The sequence below is a fragment of the Cherax quadricarinatus genome, chromosome 51 (genome assembly GCF_038502225.1).
Source record: "Cherax quadricarinatus isolate ZL_2023a chromosome 51, ASM3850222v1, whole genome shotgun sequence".
NCBI classification, from domain to species: Eukaryota; Metazoa; Arthropoda; class Malacostraca; order Decapoda; family Parastacidae; genus Cherax; species Cherax quadricarinatus.
In genome coordinates this window covers 15,269,656-15,281,918 of record NC_091342.1, presented here as the reverse complement: position 1 = coordinate 15,281,918, position 12,263 = coordinate 15,269,656, and the positions used below count along the sequence as shown (strand labels likewise).

The following is a 12,263-nucleotide window of genomic DNA, read 5'->3' as shown; positions in this document are numbered from 1 at the left end:
GCCAGAATCAGTGCATTTTTTTTTTTTAGATTAACAGGCTTTTAGGAAAGTTAGTTCTATGTAACTTGGACATAATAAATTGTACAAACTAACAAAGATATTTTTTTCGTTTAAGGAAAACACAATAACAGTGAAAGTGTCAAGTTGACCGAAAGATGCACTTTGTTATTGCACAGAATCTTCCTACGTCATACATCAGTCACTGAAGATTGATGATGTCGTTCAAAATGTTATATTTTAATAAAAGGAAAGTGATAAATCCAGAGAAGCCATAAAAGCGCCTGTGAAATGAGAGGCATTCATTCAGTCCAGGCAAGAGGAGGATAAGCCCAGTTTCTTGGATCAAGAGCCCCTCACCACCATTAAGACAAAATACTCCGAGCAAGAATAATACCATTTTGAGATTAAAAGTGGCAAACTGGTATCTACAACATTAAATATGCCAACCTTCTTCTGAGGTACGCCAGTGTTGACATTTTGATGACTCTCACAGGAGCAGACTGTCTCCACTTATCGCAACAAAATTTGAGACTTGCCTATGTAACATTGTACATAGAGCGCCCACGTGTGAAAATAGTGAACGAATCTAGTCTAAGATGCATTACACAATCGTTGAAAAATTGAAGCCGATCGAATAAGGCATTCTGGAGTAATAAACGAAAATGATCCTGAGAATATTCCGAAAAAAAATGGAATTTTTCCGCGTGAAAAAACACCATAAAACCGCTGTGGTGTTAATTTTTTCCAATTTACTTTTCTCACCTACAACTGGCAAATTGTTACCCAAAAAGCCCAAAATCAGTAAAAAAGAAATGCTCTCTATTAAGATCCACCAGCCTTTAGGATTTACAACTGATCAGAAGAGATCTGCTCTAGTTATTACATGGGAATCAGTTTGCTTAATAAAACTGGCAAATTGAAACTTAAACAACTTAAAATGAGTGACAAGCTGCTTTTTAATGAAAGTCCACCAATGATAGAAGTTCGAAGCCGATCAGAAAAGACATTCTCGAATAATTTATCCTATTCGAATATTTTCATTTTTTTTTAACTATTTCAGTAAAATTTAAATTTTGCAGCAACTCCGGCTAAACTTGTGAGTCATCCTTACACAATGTACCGTCAGTAATATTTTTAAGGCAATCAGAAGAAGTATTCTCTAGTTATTGAATAAAAAATGAAAGTCACTATTCAATAAAATTGCCAACTTGGGACTGACGTAGGAGGGAGCAGAGACTGACGTAGGAGGGAGCAGAGACTGACGTAGGAGGGAGCAGAGACTGACGTAGGAGGGAGCAGAGACTGACGTAGGAGGGAGCAGAGACTGACGTAGGAGGGAGCAGAGACTGACGTAGGAGGGAGCAGAGACTGGCGTAGGAGGGAGCAGAGACTGGCGTAGGAGGGAGCAATGACTGACGTAGGAGGGAGCAGAGACAGACGTAGGAGGGAGCGGAAGCTAAATGCCCGAATAAATCGAAGAAACGTACAACATAAGGAAGGAAGGGGCACTGCCGCAGGCCTACTGGCCCATATCTTCAGTGTAAGGTTAGTGAGTGTCAGCAGTCACATGACAACTGTTTAACATAGTGTAACACGGTAAGGACTGCAGGAAAGCACTCACTAGTCATGAGGTCTCTGGCCAGGGCTGACTGCTGTAATGACCTGAGGTGTCGCTGGTACAGTCTCTTCTGTGCCAGTAAGGCCTCAGCAGACTTCAGCTTGGCCCTGGCAGCTAGGGTGGCAGCAGACTCCTGTTGGGTGGTGCTTGCTGGGCACTCTCCTGCACCTGGGGCTGACGACTCCACTCTGGAGATGGAATGACCTTGATCCTTGTTCTCAGACGCTTGTTGCCTAGAAGAATGGAAGTGAAAGATAAGCTGTATGAAATTTTAAGCATGAAATACTTCTTAGCCAGAGTTGCTTAACAGATTTTTCTTTAGGTAACTACTATGCCTATCTATAATCCTCACTGAGTGAACAATAAAAGGCACAGTATTGAAGACAGTGACCAAAAGTCTTACTACATATTTTACAATTAGTTCGATCATCGTCTTTGTTATAATCAAACTATCTGAAGTACCCTTAACCATGTTTAATGCTAGCTGTGTTAGGTAAAAGGACACGTGCAACTAATGTGACATTTTATTGTGGCAACGTTTCTCTCTCCAGGAGCTTTGTCAAGCCGTTCCTGGAGAGCGAAACGTTGCCACAATAAAATGTCACATTTGTTACGTCTGGGTCCTTTTATCTAACATTTTGTCGGTAATTGTACCATTATTATTGTGATGATTGGTTTGAAAAACCGACAAGTTGAAGATTGAGACACTTATGCAGCATATGGGAATCTTTATTCAGGAAACGTTTCGCCACACAGTGGCTTCATCAGTCCAATACAAAGAGGAAGGCGTAAGGAGAGGAGGAGTATGAGGTAATCAGTCCCTCAGCCTGGAGTCGATGTGTTCAGTCCATCAATCTTGTGTCTCAATCTCCACCATTATTATTAATCCTGGTTGCTACAAGTCACTTTACATTGCAGGTTGCTCTGCGACTGTTATCACAGTGGGTTATAAATCAATCTACTTAAAATTCTAAATATATTCTTGAGACATTCACATTCATCATTTAAGGCTGGCCTGGTTTTATGTAGTATTCTCGATATTGATATGCTAATTGTTTTATTTACACTGGTTTTCGATGTGTTAGAGAAAAAAATATAAGCTCTTTATAAGCTCTCCTCACAAATAATTCACACTGAACACGTTTCGGTCCATCGTGAACTATTATCAAGCCACATTTGTCATGTTTTTAAATGCTGACCTTGTTCAGCTGTGGTCTTGTGGCCTGGCTTCGACTACTCTTGTTCATCACCTTTCTCGTATATAATCATGTCTTACAGTGTGAGTTGCACGAACGCCTGCGTGCCTTTAACCCCTAAATAGCAGTGGGTGTTATTGCTTAGCGGCTCGAGGCGACATGAAAGGTGGCTGGAGGTGTAGTGTAAACAGTCGGCCATTACTCTGCACAGCCACCAGGTGGGCCCAGCTGGCTGGCTCGCGCCAACCTCGGCTTCTCACTTACACCCCTCCTTCTGCCGCTATTTTGAGGCTCTTATCGTCTATTGGCCTTGTTCATTAAGGACCGGAGAGACAGAGACTATCGCGTGAGATGTGGATGCAAGATATTAACGGTGTGTGGAGTGAATGTGTAGTAATACAAAAGAGGCTCTCTCACTTACACAATTGTTAAACAAACATGTTGATAGCTGCCGCCCTCGCTGATATTTTTATCACAAGGCAAGTACCATCTTTTTTTTTATCTCACCACTGCTGTGGACTAACATCTTGCTGTCCCTCTACAAAGGGGAAACTCTTAGGCGGTAAACAAAGCGGATTATGTACATAGTGTTGCAGCCCAAGGAGGAACGAGGAGGGAGAAGTGCCAAGCAACTTAGCGAACATGAGAGGGTAAACAGAAGCGAGCAAAGAGTGAGGAGGTGAAGGGGATGATGATGTTTCTCTCAGGAGGGGCACGGCAGCTAAGTGTTTCATAACAAACTGTGAAGTATTACAGCTGACGACGGCCACAGTGAGGCGGCAAAAAGTTGAATGAATGCGTAACATGATGATTTTACGTCGCTCTCCTCAGGGTCACTTTACTCCTGCATAAGGAAAGATTAGACCAGGGATGCCACTATTTTTTTTTTACCGGAATTATCGTACAGTGCTCACCAAATTAACTCATCCTTATTATCGCACAAAATTTTTATAAGCTGATAACTGCGCTGTTTTGCATCATCATTTCTAATAACCATTTGCATAAGAGCTGTTTTAAATAAGAAAAAGGAAAAATAATCTCCATACAATATTCAATGGCTATCATAACTCGCAAAATCGCATTAACACAATTGTAAACAAACCACGGAACGGGTGGGTTTTGAACCTATGGCGAGTGAGTCCTAAAACTCGTAGATCATTGCGTTAACCACTGGGCCAGCTGCCTCTAATGATTCACCCAACTAGGTATATTTCTATACACCATAGGGAAGTTAGCATGGGCCACCACTGTAACCACAAATGCAGATTTTTAACCAACTGGCCGAGTGGTTAAGAATCTGGCCTGAGTTTTACTACTCGCTTACCACGGTTTCAAACCTCATCCGTTCCATGGTGTCACTGGCTATCGATATGATAAGCACATCAACCCAAATTTGACTGAAAATATTGGTTTCTCATAGCTGACTTCACTCCTATCATACTGTAGACGAACTTGAAGAATAGTTATAAGAATAACTAGGGTTGTTTGTACAAATTATTCTTATGCAATAGCTTACTATACTTCACACGAATGATCGTATCTTTGAAGTGACTCAACTTGACACAAGATCCTTGCTCACTTATACATTCATAAATTAGTAACGCACCATTAACATTGAATTCGGTTTATTCCTCGTATTTATTTTATAAATATTAATATTACTGAAAAGTTTCGCATTCTGTTACAAGCAAATGAAGGATCTTTTGTAAAGTGTCTGGCATCTTGTATCTCGTTTTCTTTATCACACTATGCTGCATCACGACCGAATAAACAGAGAAACAGCACATCCCATCCAAATTCCAGAACGTAGGTACTGTACCTCTCACTTTCCCAACTCAACTCGGGGTAACTGATTTTTGTAAATCCCTTTACCGGCATTATCTCGCTCACACTCCAACACCACATCAAACCTCAGAAACCTCTTGCCTACATTCCGATCTAACAGGTTTACTCAAGAGTGCAAAAAGCTAATGATCGTACCTCTCAAAAAAACCACCTTCACGCACCAAATTTAAGCAGATTTATACAATTTCTTGATTAACCTATCTTGCTTTCCCCGTCTGCACCTAAACCATGCCCTTCTTTGGTAGTTACAGTTGGGTAGTGTCTGTCTCACGCTTAGCTGACGGAGAATCGAACCTTCACCACTTGTGCTGAATGACCCACACAGATTTATGGTTTAACATATCACGCATTCTCTGCATAGTATTCACACCACACAACATATGGAAAAGATGCTTCAGGTTATAGTAGAGATATTGAGGTATACAAGCACTGCATTCAACTTCCTGGAGGACAATATCCATTGTCTTTGAGAACATAATGGGTAGTGGCACTGAGGTAATGTCATATATACAAGTGGGAATGGTGTGGTGTGAGGTGGATCCGCCTAGCATGGAGCATGAGTCTTGCCGAAGTGATTATGTTCGTATATCCCTAGAGATGTGTATATCTCTCGCTGTGTGTCTTGGCTTGAATTTAATCTCTATGTTCATGGATTATTGTTCATGTTAGTGTACGGGTAAATTACCACCTTAATGAAAGACGTGCACTACACACACTAGATTTTATGTTAATGTGTATAGTAAACCGTTCAGAAGTAGATTCTGAACGGTTGCAAATGAACGTTAATGACGTAACACCTAAAGTACTTGTTGGGGAGGGGAGAAGAGAAAGGTGGTTACATGTTGAAGGACTTAATCAACGGAAATGGAGCTGTCCTGCCTCACCCTGGGTCAGAGCTGGTTACCTTCTATTCCCAAGCGCTCTGTGACTTACGGGTTTAGCGCATGAACATGAATATAATAACGACTGACCTTCTAAGAGCGACCTGAGCCGCCATGACTCTCTGTCGTTCCACCACCAGCAGACAATTAGCACAGCGACAGTCTCTCCACCGGCACAACTTCTTGTGACCCTTCAGGCAGGACACCACGCCGTGGTTCCTGCAACGGGCACACTTTGGTGTCCGCAGGAGGCGGCGGGAGGACACTAGCGGCTTCTTGCCACTTAAGGAAGCTGAAGTCTTGGTGGCTGCGTGTGTGAGCGTGGTGACCCGGGGCGCCGTAGCGCCCAGTCTTGTATCCTCGCTACTCATCCTGTAATATGCGCAACGAAAATACATAATGCATTCTTTAAAACAGCGTGATATGTAAGTGTATGTGTATGGTATGTATATGTATGTATAAGTAAATATGCATATGTATTTATGTCCTGCGGAATTGGTAAAACTTGCGATTTTGGCTTAAATAACAACGCTTTTCTTGCCGAATAAGGCAAGCGAAAATTTGTGTATGAAATAATTTAGAAAAATCATTCTGAACCTAACGGAAAAAAATATATTTTACTGTTTATTAAATTATTGTAAACTTATCTAAAATATATTTAGTTGGATTAGGCTAAATTAAATTGTGCTTGTTATGATAAGGTTAGGTAAGTTTTCTAAGGTTCTTTTGGTACAAAATTATTAATTTTTACATTAACATAAATGAAAAATATATATGTAATAAAGCTGGTAGAACTACCGACAATATGTAAAGTAAAAGGACACAAGTGCAACTAGTGTGACATTTTATTGTGGCAACGTTTTGCTCTCCAGGAGCTTTATCAAGCCATTACAAACAATACATGGACACAGAGGGTATATAAAGGCTCAGAGTGAGGTGTAATACTAGTGAGGTACCATTTCGATGTTCACTAGTGGTAGTAGTAGTAGTAGTAGTAGTAGTACTAGTGACAAAAGTAATACAATATGGTAGAGCAATTAATTCGTACATGAGTAGGATATAAAAGCTATTACTTGGGTAACATAAAAATAGGTTGAACAAATATAGACGGGATAGAGGCAGTCTGTTTGTGTTCACTCTCTGTAATGTGCTTTGTGTAGTATAACAGGAGAGACTATGTGATGGCAGGGTTTACTGTTTTCAGGAGGATTCTTGCTAAGACTTCGGAGATGGTGAAGCTGCCGTTGTTTTGTTTAATTGTATTCGAAACAGCGATCAGTGCTGATTCAAGGCACTTGCGTCTGCGGAAATTAGTTTCTTTGATCACTAATTGGGCGTCTCTGAATTTCATGAGATGATTGGTGGAATTTCGGTGTTGTACACAGGCGTTGTTCAAGTTATCGTTCCTACTACTACTACTACTACTACTACTACTACCACCACCACTAGTATCGTAAAGGGTTCTTAATGGAGATATCGTAGGTTAAGGTAGACACACTTGTAGGATGGTAGCTATATTGTCAGACTGAGATGAGGAATGGAGCCCAGTGCCTTGCCTGTCTACGCCTGGATGGTCTGCCGCCGAGAGAGAGCGGGACAGAGGGATGAGCCTGCACATGTGTATCCCGTGACGTCACACAAAGCCACAGGCCTACAAGGGGTCTCGTATCTAAAGCATATGGATGATACTACTATGCTATCCTATATCATACAGGGAATACAGGGATCAGCAACTATGCTGACACTAGTGAACATCGAAATGGTACCTCACTAGTACTGCACCTCACTCTTAGCCTTTATATACCCTCTGTGTCCATGTATTGTTTGTAATGGCTTGATAAAGCTCCTGGAGAGCGAAACGTTGCCACAATAAAATGTCACATTAGTTGCACTTGTGTCCTTTTACTTTACAAAAATATATATGTTTGAACGTAAAAGAAAAATTTTTTAGAAAGAACTTAATTTTAAATGAGTTCTTGCTAATTGACCAGTTTTACCTATTCGGCACGAATAGAAAGGTGGCAGCCCACGGGCCTTTAGTAGTTTCTATGAGCCTGGAGCCCAGCTCATTGCGCTACTGTCTACCTCTCACAGTTGTTGCAGTAGACAGCACTGCTGCCTCTCCTGCCGCCTCTCCTCAAACTTCGTCACTCTTATCTCCCATTTTTTTTTTAACTCTTACCAAATATTTTCTAAATCAAGACGCAGAAAACGAATCAAGGTTGAGCCTAATTCAAAAGCACTTTTCACAAAAAGAACGATCATCCCATAATAAGTCAAATCTTCATCAAAGTGTATCAACAGGGAAACAAAAAAAAAATTGAAGCTTTGACCAATTAATATTAACCGGCTGAAACTGAAACATTTAGACGTAAATTCTGAAGGTCTCCATCATGAGGAGTATTGCTGGGAGACAGGCAGGTGTATCCCCCCCTTCTGACATTTGTAATATTCAACCTTATGTGCCACTGACGTGAGGATCTTAGTTTTTCCTTGGTTTAACTTGACTTCTTTCCCTGATCGCTACCACGAGTGTGAAATCCAATATCAAATTCGGAGGTTTGCCAAGATGAGAGACGCCGAGTATTTTTAGGGATAAATACATGCATTGTTTATGAGGGTTTGTGGGGGAGGGTTGATGGGGTGGGTGTTCTTGTGGTAGTAGTGGTGCTGTGGCAGGGGATGGTGGTTGTAGAGTAATGGTAGTGATGCTGCAGTGGATGGTGGTTGTAGAGTAATGGTGGTTGGTGTGACAGGCGATGGTTGTTGTAGAGTAATAGTAGTGGTGTGGTACGAGGGTGTGGTGCGAGGGTGTGGTGCGAGGGTGTGGTACGAGGGTGTGGTGCGAGGGTATGGTACGAGGGTGTGGTGCGAGGGTGTGGTGCGAGGGTGTGGTACGAGGGTGTGGTGCGAGGGTGTGGTGCGAGGGTGTGGTACGAGGGTGTGGTGCGAGGGTGTGGTGCGAGGGTGTGGTGCGAGGGTGTGATGCGAGGGTGTGGTACGAGGGTGTGGTACGAGGGTGTGGTACGAGGGTGTGGTACGAGGTTGTGGTGCGATGTGAGATACGTCCTATTCTTTAGTTTTAATGTTATGTCATTTTTCATTACATTCCCTTGAAATTAAACGAAGCATTTTCCAACTTGAATATTGATTCCGCAACTTTTTTTTTTTTTTTTTTTTTTTTTTTTTTTTTTTTTTTTTTTTGGGGGGGGGGGGGGATGCTAGGTTTACACAAGCGTCCAGAAAGCACTATGATGTAGGTGGGTAGCACTGCCATGATGGGCCCAGTATGACGTGGAATATTAATCATAGGCCTAGGGATGAGGGAGAGAGAACGGTAAGAGGTTTCAAAAGGCAATGGACACAAGTTCTCACTGGTGGTGCGTCTCTCAGAATCCCAAACTGACTCTCCAGACTGTCACTCAAGGCTCTATAAAGTCTCTTTCCATGTTAGCAGCGTAACTTCCCACTTGTATTCATCAGTGTCTCTCATAATATCCCCCATCCCTGCGGTGCATGTTTATTATTATTATTATTATTATTTATTATTATTTTTTTATTAGCACACTGGCCGATTCCCACCAAGACAGGGTGGCCCGAAAAAGAAAAACTTTCACCATCATTCACTCTATCACTGTCTTGCCAGAAGGGTGCTTTACACTACAGTTTTTAAACTGCAACATTAACACCCCTCCTTCAGAGTGCAGACACTGTACTTCCCATCTCCAGGACTCAAGTCCGGCCTGCCGGTTTCCCTGAACCCCTTCATAAATGTTACTTTGCTCACACTCCAACAGCACGTCAAGTATTAAAAACCATTTGTCTCCATTCACTCCTATCAAACACGCTCACGCATGCCCGCTGGAAGTCCAAGCCCCTCGCACACAAAACCTCCTTTACCCCCTCCCTCCAACCTTTCCTAGGCCGACCCCTACCCCGCCTTCCTTCCACTACAGACTGATACACTCTTGAAGTCATTCTGTTTCGCTCCATTCTCTCTACATGTCCGAACCACCTCAACAACCCTTCCTCAGCCCTCTGGACAACAGTTTTGGCAATCCCGCACCTCCTCCTAACTTCCAAACTACGAATTCTCTGCATTATATTCACACCACACATTGCCCTCAGACATGACATCTCCACTGCCTCCAGCCTTCTCCTCGCTGCAACATTCATCACCCATGCTTCACACCCATATAAGAGCGTTGGTAAAACTATGCTCTCATACATTCCCCTCTTTGCCTCCAAAGACAAAGTTCTTTGTCTCCACAGACTCCTAAGTGCACCGCTCACCCTTTTCCCCTCATCAATTCTATGATTCACCTCATCTTTCATAGACCCATCCGCTGACACGTCCACTCCCAAATATCTGAATACATTCACCTCCATACTCTCTCCCTCCAATCTGATATCCAATCTTTCATCACCTAATCTTTTTGTTATGCTCATAACCTTACTCTTTCCTGTATTCACTTTTAATTTTCTTCTTTTACATACCTACCAAATTCATCCACCAACCTCTGCAACTTCTCTTCAGAATCTCCCAAGAGCACAGTGTCATCAGCAAAGAGCAACTGTGACAACTCCCACTTTATGTGGGATTCTTTATCTTTTAACTCCACGCCTCTTGCCAAGACCCTCGCATTTACTTCTCTTACTACCCCATCTATAAATATATTAAACAACCACGGTGACATCACGCATCCCTGTCTAAGGCCTACTTTTACTGGGAAATAATCTCCCTCTTTCCTACATACTCTAACCTGAGCCTCACTGTCCTCGTAAAAACTCTTCACTGCTTTCAGTAACCTACCTCCTATACCATACACCTGCAACATCTGCCACATTGCCCCCCTATCCACCCTGTCATACGCCTTTTCCAAGTCCATAAATGCCACAAAAACCTCTTTAGCCTTATCTAAATACTGTTCACTTATATGTTTCACTGTAAACACATGGTCCACACACCCCCTACCTTTCCTAAAGCCCCCTTGTTCATCTGCTATCCTATTCTCCGTCTTACTCTTAATTCTTTCAATAATAACTCTACCATACACTTTACCAGGTATACTCAACAGACTTATCCCCCTATAATTTTTGCACTCTCTTTTGTCCCCTTTGCCTTTATACAAAGGAACTATGCATGCTCTCTGCCAATCCCTAGGTACCTTACCCTCTTCCATACATTTATTAAATAATAGCACCAACCACTCCAAAACTATATCCTCACCTGCTTTTAACATTTCTATCTTCATCCCATCAATCCCAGCTGCCTTACCCCCTTTCATTTTACCTACTGCCTCACGAACTTCCCCCACACTCACAACTGGCTCTTCCTCACTCCTACAAGATGTTGTTCCTCCTTGCCCTATACATGAAATCACAGCTTCCCTATCTTCATCAACATTTAACAATTCCTCAAAATATTCCCTCCATCTTCCCAATACCTCTAACTCTCCATTTAATAACTCTCCTCTCCTATTTTAACTGACAAATCCATTTATTCTCTAGGCTTCCTCAACTTGTTTATCTCACTCCAAAACTTTTCTTATTTTCAACAAAATTTGTTGATAACATCTCACCCACTCTCTCATTATTATTATTATTATTATTATTATTATTATTATTATTATTATTATTATTATTATTATTATTATTATTATTATTATTCATGGGGTGAACACTGACTGAACCCATGAAGGTCATACAGCACCTTGAACTTGGGAGACTTTCTGGCTTGATTCAAGGAACTTTAGCACAGGTCCAGTTACTTAGATGAAAAGCCTCGCACCAGTATCAAGGACCCTTACTAACAATGTGTGGTACAAGCCTAGGATTATTATATGGTGTTCTATCTCGGATTAGTAACTGGAGTTTTAAAAAAGTGAGTGAATAATTTCGCCTTTCTTCCCTGGTGTAAATAATGAATTATGAGTCTTATTCACAGGAAGTGGTCCATCCATTCAAACATTTGAATGAAGGTACAGTCTCCCAGTATCGTCTGCATCAGGAGACGAAAAACACAAGTGTTGGCAGTTTTGGGTGATGAATGAGGTAACAAGTGTGATGACAGCGTGGTGTCTAGCATGTCAACACGTAGAATGACCACGTGATATCCAGGTTTTTTAGTACCTGGTGGTGCAATACAAGTTTAGTACATGACTGGCATTACAGGGATGAACAACGTGTTGTATGCACTGTGGTACATGATGACTTGTATAGAATGAACCTGCAGTTGCAGACTAGTGTATTAGTGTGACCTCCAGAGAGTATATGGAAGCTGGCACTCGGTAGGGTGTTTATCTTGCACTGGTAGGGGTGGTGTAATGTCAGGGGTGATAGTATGGTGATGGTGTGGGGGAGGGCAATGTGTGGGGAGAAGAACTCTGTGAGATAGGGTAAGCAATACTATGATAAGACTTATGGCAGGGAGATAGTATACTAACGGAAAATACAACGGAAGGATCAGGGTGCGGAAGAGACCCAGATAGAACGGGAATAAGTTTCAAAGATAGTAAAGGTTTGGTATAGGAGAGATGGGAAAGGAGGAGTGCATGAGAGAGTAAATGAGGGATACAGAAGGGGAAACAAGTCTCAGATCACGAGTGGTGAGAGAGAGAATCACATCAGTTAAAGCAGAAGGGAAATGCGCTGCTTTAACAGCATAATTAAACAGAGGATTGATATTTTAACAGCTGATGAAACACAAGGATAATGTTTCAG

The 12,263-nt window shown here is 41.8% G+C and overlaps 2 protein-coding genes across 4 annotated transcripts in view; one reads left to right on the top strand and one right to left on the bottom strand.

The window, feature by feature from the left end:
- The window catches only part of LOC128694545 (MAM and LDL-receptor class A domain-containing protein 1), a 235,534-nt gene that overhangs the window by 63,909 nt on the left and 159,362 nt on the right, over positions 1-12,263 (top strand). The window lies entirely within an intron of this gene.
- LOC128694544 (doublesex- and mab-3-related transcription factor A2) overlaps positions 1-12,263 on the bottom strand; it is a 47,503-nt gene that overhangs the window by 19,047 nt on the left and 16,193 nt on the right. The window contains exons 2-3 of the mRNA XM_070095890.1: positions 5,631-5,912; positions 1,622-1,851 (exon numbers count right to left, since the gene is read on the bottom strand). Coding sequence (XP_069951991.1) covers positions 1,622-1,851; positions 5,631-5,911 — 511 coding nt within the window. The 5' untranslated portion in view covers position 5,912. The remainder of the gene's footprint in view (positions 1-1,621; positions 1,852-5,630; positions 5,913-12,263) is intronic.